At 38.4% G+C, this 14773-nt stretch overlaps 1 protein-coding gene across 1 annotated transcript in view; it reads left to right on the forward strand.

The window, feature by feature from the left end:
* Positions 1-14773, forward strand: part of LOC131737005 (uncharacterized) — a 104232-nt gene that overhangs the window by 76137 nt on the left and 13322 nt on the right. The window contains exon 8 of the mRNA XM_059023424.1: positions 7821-7871. Within this exon, the coding sequence (XP_058879407.1) occupies positions 7821-7871 (51 nt within the window). The remainder of the gene's footprint in view (positions 1-7820; positions 7872-14773) is intronic.

Below are 14773 nucleotides of genomic sequence, written 5' to 3' on the forward strand. Positions count from 1 at the left end.
GCCAAGCGCTCTCCTCCCACTACCCATTTTGATGCCCTAATAATTATTTCCATTGCCTTGGTAAAAACCAGTGGAGAAATGGTGCATCTTGCCATTATTCCAACTTCTAAGTATTTCCATGTAGTGCTGAATTCTGAAGTTGAAAAACTAAATTGCAAATCTCCAAAGTAGGCTTTCACTAAATTTATTATTGTCAACGGTACACAGAAAAATTCAAATGCTGGAGCTCCTTCCTCTCCTTTATAGCTGATTGAATTTGTTGCCAGATCACATTGTTGTGTTCTAAGCATCCTGGGAAACCTGGAATGCCCGCTTTTTGTACTGAAGTGCCAATGAAGCAGTTCTTTAATAGGTAAGTTGACAATCTCTGAGCAATAATGCTGAAGAAAATCTTGCCTTCTACGTTTAATAGGGAAATAGGGCGAAATTGACTGATACTTGTAGAATCTTTTTCTTTAGGTATAAAGACTCCACCTGCTCGGCGCCATGTTCTTGGTACAACCTGTTTTTCCCATGCCACTTTCATCAATTTCCACAGGATTCGCAGAACTCCTGAAGCACTCTTGTACACTCTGTACGGAACTCCATTAGGCCCTGGTGATGATGACGCCCTTGCTTTTTTCACAGCTTGCTCTACCTCTTTCCACTTAAGTGCACAGTCCTCCATTTGGTATTCTGGTGGATTGATAGGTGGGATGTCTGAAGGAATTGATGTAGCCTATGCCTTTTTGTTTCCTCAAAATATCTCTACAGCTCAAACTTAGATGCTTTTAGTGTGCCATCTTTGTCACTGGTGAATAACTTTGAATGGGTCTTTATAAAAGTTAGTTCTCGCACGCTCCTTCTTTTTGTAGCGTTTCCGTGGGGGCTCAGCTCTAAGAAATGTTGCAAGCTTATCTTTTTTGACCCTTTGTAACAGATTGAGTCCCTCCTTCTGACTTTGTTCTGCTTTTTTCCATTGCTTTTTCAGCTGTCTCCTTTCTCTAACTAAGCGTTCAATCTCCTGCTGTCATCTAGACTTTCCAGGAATAGTTTGTACTTTTTCCTTCCTTTTTTCAACTCGAAACCTCTCGCTTCCATATGCGCAGATGATATCCCCAGATTTATCCAGCTTCTTTCAACTGTTCCACTTCATCTTTCCAACACAAAACAGAGATCCGTGTTTACTGTGTCCCATGCAGTTTTCTCACAAGCACAAGGCCATTTGACTCCAGGCTTGTGCCCGTTGAGGCTCTCTTATGCTAGTTTGTCTGACCGGGTTCACAAAGATCATTAGGTTCATCACTAGCTGTATCCATGCAAGTCCCCCTCAAGTCTATGAAAGGGGTGCTGATATCCTGCGAACTGTGGTTTACTTCCTGTCGCTGGATTTCATTCGACTGACTTGACTGACTTTGTAGAAGTACTGATCAATGCAAGGCCCTTGTCCCTTCTCCCTCAAACATTCCATTCTCCCTTGATGAATCTTCAAACCACTGATCACTGTCGCCTTGCTCCAGCCACAGACACAAACCATGTTCCATGTCTTTGCTAACTGTAGATCTTGAACTAGTCTTTTGTGATGTACTGTGCATGGACATTTTATTTGGCTGAGATTTCACATGCCTATAGGAAGCAAATTAATACGGTGACTTACATTTTCATGGCATTGACATTTTCTTGTGTATCATTACGCCTATAACATCTGTGATGTTTAGTCACATATTTTAGAGGCATCAAATGAGCAAAAATATTGATCCTTTTGCATATAATATTGCAAATAGGTCTCAGTCCTTAATAGAAATATAGATATATGATCTAAGCTAAAGAATACTCTAATCCCCTGCAGGAAGCACTGGATCCTTTATATAAAGTGTTGAGATGTAAACTGGATTCCTGTAAAAGGTTATGTCAACACACCACAGTCTAAGTTTTTGTTTCTTGCCATGTCCAGCATACAGTCACAGAACAACATTAGAACATTACAATAATTCTAGACTGGAATGGCAATTTACTGTGTATTACTGCTGTCATGCCATCTATTAACTTGTGAGTGTGTTTCCTATATGATACAGCAGCTTGTTTTGATTAGAATGCATTGGTTTAGCGTTGTACATTTCCTAGCAAATTCAGGGTGGTTTAGCCTATAGTGTTGTAAGTTTGCTTAAAAAAAGATGTTTGAATGTTGTGTCTGCTTAGGGAATTATAACAGCTTCAAGCCTTGGGAACCTGGAGGCTTTGTTTGAGTTTTTCTCAATTTGTGTCGCTGCCAACTTTATTTAACTTTTCAGCCTTATAAATGTTGCTGCTGTCACATGGTGATGTAAAACAGATTAGAACCACTTATTTCATCAACTACAGGGAATGGTTTGTAAAGTATATCATCATATGTTAATACCAGTTGCAATATAGATATTCTTTGTTGTGGTATAAACAAAAATACCTAAACCATAAAAATGACTTGTAATGGGATATTATTTAAACCCCACTTTACAAAAGCGTACCATTCACAGCACATGCTAATTGCCACTCTTGATTTATAGCAGCGCACAGTACTTGCATGTGGAACATACATCATTTTCCACTGGATTGGATGCCCTATATTTATTATTTACACATTTTCATCATTGAGGCTGTCTGCTCATAGGAAGATAATTAGCAGTTGCAGTTCTAGTATGTGTGTTTACTATTATGGATAATTGGCATGCTGTCCTGCCCACTGCATTTGTGATATGCACAGGGATGAATAGAATTATATGCATCATTCTTTAAATGTGTACTGTCTTAAAGTGTAAACAAGTGTTTTTACTGCATATACTGAAGTCTGTGTTAAAATTTATGCGCTAAGTTCATGACAAGATTTCCGATTGTTAGAACTACCATTACCTTTTATATCCTTGTTTCTAAAAGAGTGATTATGAACAGACTATATACTACAGCTTGAACAACCTTAGTGGGTAACACTTTATAGTAAGGTGCTGCTTATTAATGTTTTATAAATATATAATATATGCTTAATAACTATATTATAGAGTGTTAATAAAATATTATAGATGGTTTATAATCATACAATAGTCATAGACGGAATTACATCATAACATACTAAGAAAATTGAATAGGTGGCTAAAAACTGCCCCCTTTATACAACTGTAATTCAGTCTATGGCTATTGCATGGTTATAAACCATATATAATGCTTTATTAACACTTTATAACATAGTTATTAAGCATATATTGTAGATTAATAAAACATGTATAAACCATTAATAAGCAGCACCTTAATATAAAGTGTTACCCATTAGTGTATGTAGAGTGGTCAGAATTAGAGCTCTGTGGTTCAGTCCATTCCAAACAGGACCTTGTTTTATTCAGGTCTGTAATTACTTTATGTACAGTCCAAAGAAGACACTAAATAATTGGCCCTGGGCTTCTTAATTCAATAATAACACAGCTGGAAGGTTCAGGAATTGGATGGATTTAAAGGGATTCAAGTGATTACAACTGATTTAACTTTTATTACATGTCTATGGTGACTCTATTAGAAACAAGGACCCTAACTAACAAACAACGTTTAGCTAAACCGACACACAGAATCAAATGTTTGCAAAATGTTGTAATTATCAGGACTTTATCTGTTTGTTTCATAGACCCTGGTTAGCACTCATCTTGGACTTGTGTGAAACCACTGTTGAAAGTGAGAGTATTTATAAAAACAAAACATGAGCTCATCCCTTTAAAATAAGAGGAGAAACACTCCTAGGTTTGCCCTAACCTCTGTTGGCTTGAAAACACTGGACTCAGTAACTACATGAAGATGCTGTATTTTCTATGACCCGTTTGTTGTGTTAGCACTTACATTTTCAAAAGAGTACAGTCTATTGCAAATGCCAAAAACGTTAAAGGCAATAGATTTGATTGAGGCATTTGGGCTGGTAGCCAGTGAAGAACAAGCTCTCTAGATCACAACAGCTTTTGAAGTTCTGTTTAAAAAAAAGAAAAAAGTTGAACCAAGATGTTGGTCCAAAAAAAACATATGAAACTATTTTAAGGGAATCTTTCTCTGCCTTGATTCAAGTGCAGCACAGTGCAGAGGTAATGGGATGAGTAACTTAAAGCACTGAGGGATAGATGTACTAAGATGGGCCAGTTGCAGTGCAAACATACCACAATTTGCATTTTATAAATGTTTCATTATACCACTAATTTGTATTGTCAGTTTTTTATTTAAGTTAGTCAGTGGTGCAGTGCTAAATTGTGCACAATCACAAACCACCTGCACATTAATAGAATAGGTGTGTTTCCTATTCCTATACAGATGTTCAGAATGAGCTGGAGGGGTTAGTGGCAGTCTATTGTTCCTGTTGGGGAAACCAGAAATGTCATAGAAATTTGTTTTCAAGGCTTGTAAGTACACCCTGCTTTTATGGAAAAATAGGTATTTGGGAGTTTGCCTCAAAAACGCATTGAGCACATCTGACAACGCATGAGAAAAAGCAGACTGGGAAATGCCAGCAACAGCTGCCACAGTCCCCTGAATGGACCCAGAGGCAAGATAATGCAGGATGGACAATAGTTTGACCACGGCAGGGATAGCATGGCTTCTCTGGGTGACAGGCTCCAGGTCATCTTTTAAATCAGACAGCAGCTCAAGAATTATGTGGCTGCTGAGCCTGTACCCTGTGCTTAATTTGGTCTTCATTAAAATCGAAGAGGGTAATGCAGGTACGAAATACCCTTTTTCTTCTAATCCTACAAATCACTCGTTCTTGTTCAAGACAATGGGGGGTTTCCATGTGTGGTTATTTACACGTGAAGTGGCGATGCGCGTGCACGTTTGGGAGAATAGCAAGAGGTTCAGGTTTGTGGCCGAAAATAAACCTGAAATGTATAGGGCCATTTTTCATTTGGCTCAAGCACAATGTCTCAAGTAAAATTAGAAGACGCATGGAAACGCCCCCATTGTGGCTTGCTGCAATCACAGCAGCCATGGTTAGGGGATAGTGTTTTTCATACTGCCTTTTAAAAGTTTGCTAATTGCTATTTAAAATGTGCTTTCAAAAGTTCTTAACAAATGGAAAATGTAAGTGTTGCAATTGTTGGCATCTTTAGAACATCTCATTATAATATTCGAGAACCCTCATTTGCACTCTCTCCACCCCATTTTTGCGAATTTATGCAGGAACAGCCATAATTACATATTTATCTGAGGCTGAACCACAAAAAAGCTGCTGCTGCAAAGCATTCCCTAAAAAGTCGCTAACAGAGTTGCGCATGTTTAGTACATTTCACCCTAAACGCCCAACTCGTTTGCGACTATTGCGACAGCCGCAACACTTTAGTAAATCTACCCTGAGTCTCTTTTGGTTACATCTTCTACACTGCAGAATATGTGGGACTGGGCAACTGACTCTAATCCCTGTAGCAGTATGTGAGTCAGACACTGACTAGGGTTGAAACCCACATCCTTTTAGTCTAAAAAATTCACCACAAAGCCATATGAAATTCTATTGTATACTATAATGTATCCTGTAGTATTTTTTCATATTGGAAGCCAAAACCTCAATACACACACAATGCTAAATTAATTTAATGTTAATCTTAAAGTACATAGAGCTAACAAAATACATCATATCTAATAGGAATTACTATCATTTTGTAGGACTCACATTTTTCAGATGCATACATTAATGAAAACATGTATTCTGTTTTTAATGATATTTTCCTGCTTTCTACTTCAAGAGCACATGTAAGAACACCGGACACGTTAGAGATTGGAAAAGCTAGCTTTAAAAAACATTACTACTAAAAAAATAAAATAAACATTCATTTTACAGGAAAAAGTGAGTAATGATAACACATGTAATGTAATATATACTGGAATCATTTAATTGGCTCGATGTAGGCCTACTTAGTAGTCAAAGTTGTAAAGTGATTACTTGCTTTATTCTTTATGAAATAATACTTTTCAAAATACTATTTTATATATTTTACCGTCTTACACAAAAGGTTACTTGATACCAGTGTTGAAAAATATTAGTGCAATAGGTATTTCCTTTCCTGTTAAATGTTATCAGTAAAGCAGATTTTGGAAACAATGGCAGCTCTATTTTTTATTTCTGTTTTCTTCCAGGGCTATAGCATGTAATGCATAATCTCTTTAGTGAAATCTTTCAAACTAGACAGTAGGCATCTGTAACAGGGCGAGCAGCCCTGTACATTGTTTATTTATTTTTAGATCGGGGTCTCCCCCTCCGCCCCTGTGCAGAGTGTTTTGTATTATTTATTTAGTTTTATTGTATTATATTTATGACGGCGTAGCGCCGTGTTTTGTTTATTTTTAAAACGTGTCCTGGCAGAGGCGAGATCGGTGCTCGTCCTCTGCCAGGAGTAATAATTAATAAACCCGTGCAGATTGTGGCCGAGGGGTAATAGGATGATTTACTAATTGGTTAAACCCCTCGGCCATGATATAAAAAGCCTGCAGCTCTCGGTGTGGGTGTTTTAGGTGGGTGTTCGACAGGAGGAACGGGAGAGCGAGAGGAGAGAAATTGAAATTTAACAGTAAACAGGAACAGTGACGGCGATCTGCCCAGCCTGACCTGTGTTTTTGTGTTAGTGATTTCTTTTTGTTTAATTATTTATTTTGCTCTGTGAGCGAGTGTTTTCTGTTTGAATATTTTATTTATTTTGGATTCTTTAAATAAAACGGCGCCCGCGCCACTGCACAATACCTTTTTGATTTTGTTGTCCCTTCTTCTGCCGTGACGTCAGACCACACAGCCATTCCTGCCACAGCATCTTTAACTTTTTCTGATTTATGCCATAATAAATCATTCACCTTTTAGTGGAACGTAGGCTATTGGTTTTGAGCTAACACGGGATCATCATTGATACATCATTACATTTGTTTTAGAGGCTTTGCCACTTAAAATGATTATTTTTTGTTTCTGGTGAGCTTCATTAAACACGTGCCTAACTGAGTGGATGGAGGATGTGAAGCAGGATATATTAGCTTGCTTACAGTGAGTTCTGTCATGATTTAGTCCTGTAGATCTTTCTGGCTCACTGTAATTTTAACATGAGCCTACTAGAATAAAGGAAATGAAAGACTTAATAATTTAATGACAAATTTCCAACTCTTAGAGCCCGTAATGATAAAAACAAGATTCCATCTCTACAAACTTTGGTATTCACTCAAATAGAGAAAAAACGTTATAAAGCTTTAGCTCCAAAATGTAACAATATCAGGACCTACTATTTTAGAAACTTTCCCATAACAAAGTGTATACATTAATTAGAGATAATACCACACAGTCTTCTATAAATTTAGAAATTGGTCAAAACATATAAATGAGAGTCTGGCTGAAGATGGCTTGGACCAAATGACAATGTTTCCCTGATTGAGGCTTCTCCACCTAACTATTCTTTTTTTCCGGAAAGCTTGCTCTACTATGCGGAGAGGTGGACTTGCTACTGTTTTCCGTAGTGAACTTAGAATCAAACAGGAAATTGTTGAAGGTTATTCATCTTTTGAAGTTTTAACCTTGACATTACCCAAGTCAAACCCGCTATTTCTGACTGAATTTGGGGGTCTGCTATCTATATTGACAGTCAAATATAATAGGATTCTTTTATTGTGTGATTTTAACCTTCATGTTGACACTGATTCTGATTGTAACTCCTTGGAATTTTTGAGGCTACTGGATTCCTTAGATTATATCCTGCATGTCAAAGGTCCTACGCATAATCGTGGTCATACTTTAGATCTGGTAATTTCTTGTGGTTTAGCTGTTAAGACCGTCAAAACCCTAGATCCCTGATCATCTTGCCATTCTTTTTTAGGTGAATCTGCCAGTATCTACAAAGACTGTGGACCGTACATTGAAATCCCAGGTAATTAATTCTTCAACTGCTGTTAAGCTTTCTAATGTCTTAAGCTCATTACCACTCTGAGTCCTCATCAGTAGATGAGCTGGTTAATACCTACAACACCACCTTGACTGGTGTCTTAGTTACTGTAGCGCCAATCAAAACTTGGAGAGTGTCTTTTAAAAAAAGCTCACCATGGTTTAATGATACAACTCGTGAGATGAAATATGAGGGTCGTAAAATAGAACAGAGATGGCAGGAATCTAAACTGCACGTTCATTACATCGCATGGAAGGGCCACCTGGTTAAATATAGGAATGTGTTGGCTAGATCATCATACTATTCTAATTTAATTGAAACAAATAAAAATAATCATAGATTTCTTTTTGCTACCCTAGACAAATTAGTTAATCCTTCCCCTAATAGTCCTACCCTTGACATTGGCTCCTCTCACATCTGCAATGACTTATTACATTTCCTTAAAAATAAAATACTAGACATCGGAAATGAGATTCCACAGACTCCCTCTATTAAGGAGGACTCCAGCACAATTTTACCAACTACACCTATTAAGGCTACTATGGGGGCTTTTTCTTTGATTACCTTACATGAACTGACAGAGCTAGTTCGACATGTGAAAGCTACTATATGCTCTCTTGATCCTATTCCTACAAAACTATTAAAAGATGTTCTTGGTGTTTTTAATACCCACATTTTCAAAATTATAAATAATTCACTTTCCTTTGGTATAGTTCCCTCAGCACTTAAGGTAGCTGTGATAAAGCCTATGCTTAAGAAACACAATTTGGACCCTAAAGTCCTCAATAACTATAGGCCAATCTCCAACCTACCATTCTTAGATAAGGTTCCAGAGAGAGTTTTTGCAATTCAATTACAGAAATGTCTAACTCTTAATGGTATATTTGAGAAGTTTGTGTGGTTTTCGTGCTGCACATAGCACTGAGGCGGCCCTTGTCAGAGTTATGAACGATCTGCTGATAAGCGCTGACCCTGGCTTTCCATCAGTATATTTTTGATATACGTGCTGCCTTTGATACTGTAGACCAGGGGTACTCAATTATTTTAGTGAAGGTCCAGAATTCTTGGTTACAGCAAGGCCAAGGTCCGGAGCACATTGTAACTCTCACTCCCATCCCCATACCAACAAACAAACACAGAGCTACACAAATATAGTTTTACACATGTTGTTGGTTTGAGAGTTCTTCACTAGGTTTAAAGGAGTTTTGGGGGGAATCAAAACTCTCATTTTTACTAGTCTACCTTCTTTACTGACCTGTTACTGCATGAGTTCTTTGGTCATTCTTTGGTCATCTTCTGCACCCCAGTGCCTTTGCTTCATCTAGAATTGATTATTGTAATGCACTTTTTTCTGGTGTCTCAAAGCATGTGGTATCCCTCTTGCAGCTTGTTCAGAATACCGGCACTAGAATTCTGACTAAAACCATGAAAAGTGAACATATTACCCCTGTTTTGGCCTCTTTACACTGGCTCCCTGTGAAGTATAGAATTGATTTTAAGATTTTGCTGTTAACTTACAAGGCCCTGAATGGATTAGCACCTAGTTATTTGCAGGAGTTATTGACCATGTATCTTCTAAACCGCACTCTGAGATCACAGGATGCGGTGCTTCTGGTTATTCCTAGGGTCAACAAAAGCAACACGGGAGGAAGGGCTTTTTTCTTGTAGAGCTCCTAAATTATGGAATGCTCTGCCTTTGTTTGTCAGGGAAGCTGGGACTGTTGTAGTATTCAAGTCAAGACTAAAAATGCACTTTTATAAAAATGTTTTTCTTATCTTAGTGGGTTTTAATGTAACTTTAAAATTGCTGCTTTTGTATTATTATGTCTATACTGTTATTTAAATGGTCTGACCATGGCAGTTGTATGTGTGACATGCTATACAAATGTATTTTGGTTTGTTCTTTTTTTCTGCTATGTACTGTACAGTGCTTTGCGATACCTTTGTATAAAAATCGCTATATAAATGCAATATATATATATTGTGGCAGGGTGGCTGGGCGGTGATGTCAGACAGAAGCAGGAACTAAAACACTGACACCAGGCACTGCAGTTTCAAAAGAAAGACGCGGCTGGCCGCCGTTTTATTTACATACAAAAATAAAACAAAGGTTTAAACAAAAGGAAACTGTGCTCACAGAGCAAAATAAAAGGTGTAAACAAAACAAATCTCGAACACAAAATAATAAATACAGGTCAGGCTGGGCAGTCGCTGTCACTGTTCCTGTATATTTGTTTTAAGTTTCGTTTTTCTCTCTCCTCGCTCTCTACGCTCCTCTCATACACCCACCCTGAGTGCAGAAAGCTGCAGGCTTTTATGCAGGTGACCATCTCCTGATTAGCATCAAAATTAATCACGTAATTAATTCCGGAGATGGCCACTTTCTGCACGAGTTTATTAATTATTCCTGGCAGAGGATGAGCACCAATCTGACACCGCCTCTGACAGAACATGTTTTAAAATAAACAAAACCGCACGGCTACGCCGTCATCTATAAATAAACAAAACTATAACAAAACATACTGCGCTTCGCCAACAAATATAAAACACAATAACACTGCGGTACGCCGTCACAAATACAATAAATAAATCATAACAGACAAATACATAATAACACAGGGGCGGAGGGAGAAACCCTGTTCTAAAAATAAACAAAATACTGTTACACAGCAGGGCTCTCTACTGCCCTGCTACATATATATATATATATATATATATATATATATATATATATATATACAGTACTGTGCAAAAGTTTTAGGCAGGTGTGAAAAAATGCTGTAAAGTAATAATGCTTTCAAAAATAGACATGTTAATAGTTTATATTTATCAATTAACAAAATGCAAAGTGAGTGAACAGAAGAAAAATCTACATCAAATCAATATTTGGTGTGACCACCCTTTGCCTTCAAAACAGCATCAATTCTTCTAGGTACACTTGCACACAGTTTTTGAAGGAACTCGGCAGGTAGGTTGGCCCAAACATCTTGGAGAACTAACCACAGTTCTTCTGTGGATTTAGGCAGCCTCAGTTGCTTCTCTCTCTTCATGTAATCCCAGACAGACTCGATGATGTTGAGATCAGGGCTCTGTGGGGGCCATACCATCACTTCCAGGACTCCTTGTTCTTCTTTACGCTGAAGATAGTTCTTAATGACTTTCGCTGTATGTTTGGGGTCGTTGTCATGCTGCAGAATAAATTTGGGGCCAGTCAGATGCCTCCCTGATGGTATTGCAGGATGGATAAGTATCTGCCTGTACTTCTCAGCATTGAGGAGACCATTAATTCTGACCAAATCCCCAACTCCATCTGCAGAAATGCAGCCCCAAACTTGCAAGGAACCTCCACCATGCTTCACTGTTGCCTGCAGACACTCATTCGTGTACCGCTCTCCAGCCCTTCGGCGAACAAACTGCCTTCTGCTACAGCCAAATATTTCACATTTTGACTCATCAGTCCAGAGCACCTGCTGCCATTTTTCTGCACCCCAGTTCCTGTGTTTTCGTGCATAGTTGAGTCGCTTGGCCTTGTTTCCACGTCGGAGGTATGGTTTTTGGCCGCAAGTCATCCATGAAGGCCACTTCTGACCAGACTTCTCTGGACAGTAGATGGGTGTACCAGGGTCCCACTGTTTTCTGCCAATTCTGAGCTGATGGCACTGCTGGACATCTTCCGATTGCGAAGGGAAGTAAGCATGATGTGTCTGTGTCTCTGCTGCAGTAAGTTTCCTTGGCCGACCACTGCGTCTACGGTCCTCAACGTTGCCCGTTTCTTTGTGCTTCTTCAAAAGAGCTTGGACAGCACATCTGGAAACCTCTGTCTGCCTTGAAATTTCTGCCTGGGAGAGACCTTGCTGATGCAGTATAACTACCTTGTGTCTTGTTGGTGTGCTCAGTCTTGCCATGGTGTATGACTTTTGACAGTAAACTGTCTTCAGCAACCTCACCTTGTTAGCTGAGTTTGGCTGTTCCTCACCCAGTTTTATTCCTCCTACACAGCTGTTTCTCTTTCAGTTAATGATTGTGTTTCAACCTACATATTGAATTGATGATCATTAGCACCTGTTTGGTATAATTGTTTAATCATACACCTGACTATATGCCTACAAAATCCCTGACTTTGTGCAAGTGTACCTAGAAGAATTGATGCTGTTTTGAAGGCAAAGGGTGGTCACACCAAATATGGATTTGATTTAGATTTTTCTTCTGTTCACTCACTTTGCATTTAGTTAATTGATAAATATAATCTATTAACATGTCTATTTTTAAAAGCATTCTTACTTTACAGCATTTTTTCACACCTGCCTAAAACTTTTGCACAGTACTGTATATATATATATATATATATATATATATATATATATATATATATATATATATATATATATATATATATATATATATATACACTGTATATATGTTGTAACCGGTTGGTATTAGTTACGTATTATTCGTAGGATAGCCAGAAGGTGTAGAACAGGGTGAACAGATGGACGCCACACAGGAAATGCAAAACTACAGTGATTTTTATTGTGCTGCTGCTCTTCCTGCGTTATCCACAACACAAACACAGAGTGTCCCTGTAGTTTTGAGGGAGTGAATCATACAAACGTTTTTGAGTCTGACCCTCAGTCAAGTTCTCAACAAGTACTATAGTTGAGGATTGGTCTCAGGTCCAACGCTCACCGTCCACTTAAACCTCCTGGCGTGGAACTGCAAGGTGAGTATGTTCAGCTTTCTAATGGGCACTCCCAACCCTTATAAACCACAGTTACTTTAATCCTGCTTTGCGTAGTCTTCCTCAAGTCCCCTCTAGAGGCAGTGTACAGTCAGGCCACCCCTCCTCCAGTGAGTAAGTTGGTTCAGCTCTGCCTCTCCTGGTTTACAGAGGTCCTGCACTGCAGTGTGGACACAACTGCCCCTCCTGGTACTTGGTGGAAGTGTCCTTCATATGCTACAGGACTTAAAGTTAAAAAGTATACCGTCCAGGGATCAATCCTAGCAACTAATGAAACAGTACTTAAATAAAGCACACAGTGTTTTCCTTTCACTTTTCACCGTGTGCGCCAATATCTCTGCTTCTCTCAGCCTTTGTCCCCCGTAGCTCAGAGATTTAACACTCACTGACTTATATGCATTGTAAATCCACTCCGTTGAGTTAAAACTATTAAACACGCTGTTACTTCAAGTCCCACCGTCTGTATAGGAACAGACGCGCACTTTCTGCGTGCACAAGCAGTGTGGTATTTTCCACCAGCGTCCTCAATGTTGTTAGTGCACCGAAGGAAACTTAACAGTCAGTCCCACATCGAATGCAAGTTCCCTCTACCACATTAACACAGACCGTCTGTTTGGTAACACTAACAGCGAATTAACAATGCAAACCTGGTTTTACATACCCTTCCTTCAAGCAACTGTACTTCGTCCAACTTGAAAGACGTTTCAATTGCTGGTTGTTTTTATAAATCCGACTTGCCTCTTCAGGTTAATAAAAGAAGGCTTACAGCTTTCCTTCTTTGTAAACTGAACTGTGCTTCGTTGTTCAATTTAAATTTTCCACCGTACGCCGTCTCCAACTACTTCACTCCAATTTTAATACTGTAGACTTTCGCCATCTCTACAATTAACACGAAACTCTCCACCGTTCCTACGACCCCCCCTCTCATTAGCTTCGCCAGTCAATTTAAACCTGCGTTCATTACCCAGTATGCATTGACTGGTCACGCTAATGATTATGGGTTCTGTAGTTCACTCTATTGCTTACTTCTCTACAACGGGATTTTTTAAAGACAACCAGCAACACATTCATCTCAATACCACCATGTATTCAGCGCTTTCGTTTTGGTACAACCGTTCTTTTCACTTAATTTACTTTATTGTACCCTCAGTGTACCTCACTCCTTCTACAATGTATGTATGTATATATATATATATATATATATATATATATATATATATATATATATATATATATATATATATATATATACAGTATATACACTGTATATATATATACAGTATATACACTGTATATATATATATATATATATATATATATATATATATATATATATAGTAAGACGGCAGGGAGGGGGGTTAAAATCCTCCCTGCGTAGGACATGTGCGCACATTTTTTTTATTGTTAATCAGTTCCATTAATTGTTTCATTGCTTAATTATCCCCTTCACCTGGTGCTTATTATTAAATTAGAGCCAGGTGCAGGGTATAAAAGGGGAACAGTTAGTTTACTCAGGGCTGCTTGGAAGAAGGAAGCAGGAAGGTGTGTGCCCTGTTCCTGAAGCAGTCAAGTACGGTGTGTCGTAAGTCCTCAAAGTTAGTGTGTGAAACCTTTGCGAAACTGTGTTTGTTTTTCAGCCGGTAAACAGCCTAGCTGTCCGGTGCTAGTTTAGAGTTCCTATTTCTGTTTTAGTTAGTGCTCATTGAGGAGCTAGGTGTTTATTTTGTGTTTTGTGTTTTTGTTTGTTTATTAAAAGTGCGCATAAACGCTGAACCACCTATTTTCTGTGTCTGGGTCAATTTTTAAAAGGGGCAACGAACCCGTGTGGCAGCGGTCAGTTTACTATATATATATATATATATATATATATATATATATATATATATATATATATCAGACTTGTCAGACTCGAGTCTCATTTGTCGTGACTCGGACTGGAGTCATGGCCACAGAAGACTCGGACTCGACCTTGTGTGACTCGGACTCGAACATTTGGGCTCTGTGACTCGAGATATTAAAAACAAGTCCGTTTTTATTTTCTATTACATAAGTAATATTACAGTTACTAGAAAACTGTGCACAATAAAAAAAAAACATCCGACAAAACATTATCCAATCACTGGAGCCAATCATAGTAAGAATAGGAAAT

This window comes from Acipenser ruthenus, chromosome 4, assembly GCF_902713425.1.
Source record: "Acipenser ruthenus chromosome 4, fAciRut3.2 maternal haplotype, whole genome shotgun sequence".
Lineage (NCBI taxonomy): Eukaryota > Metazoa > Chordata > Actinopteri > Acipenseriformes > Acipenseridae > Acipenser > Acipenser ruthenus.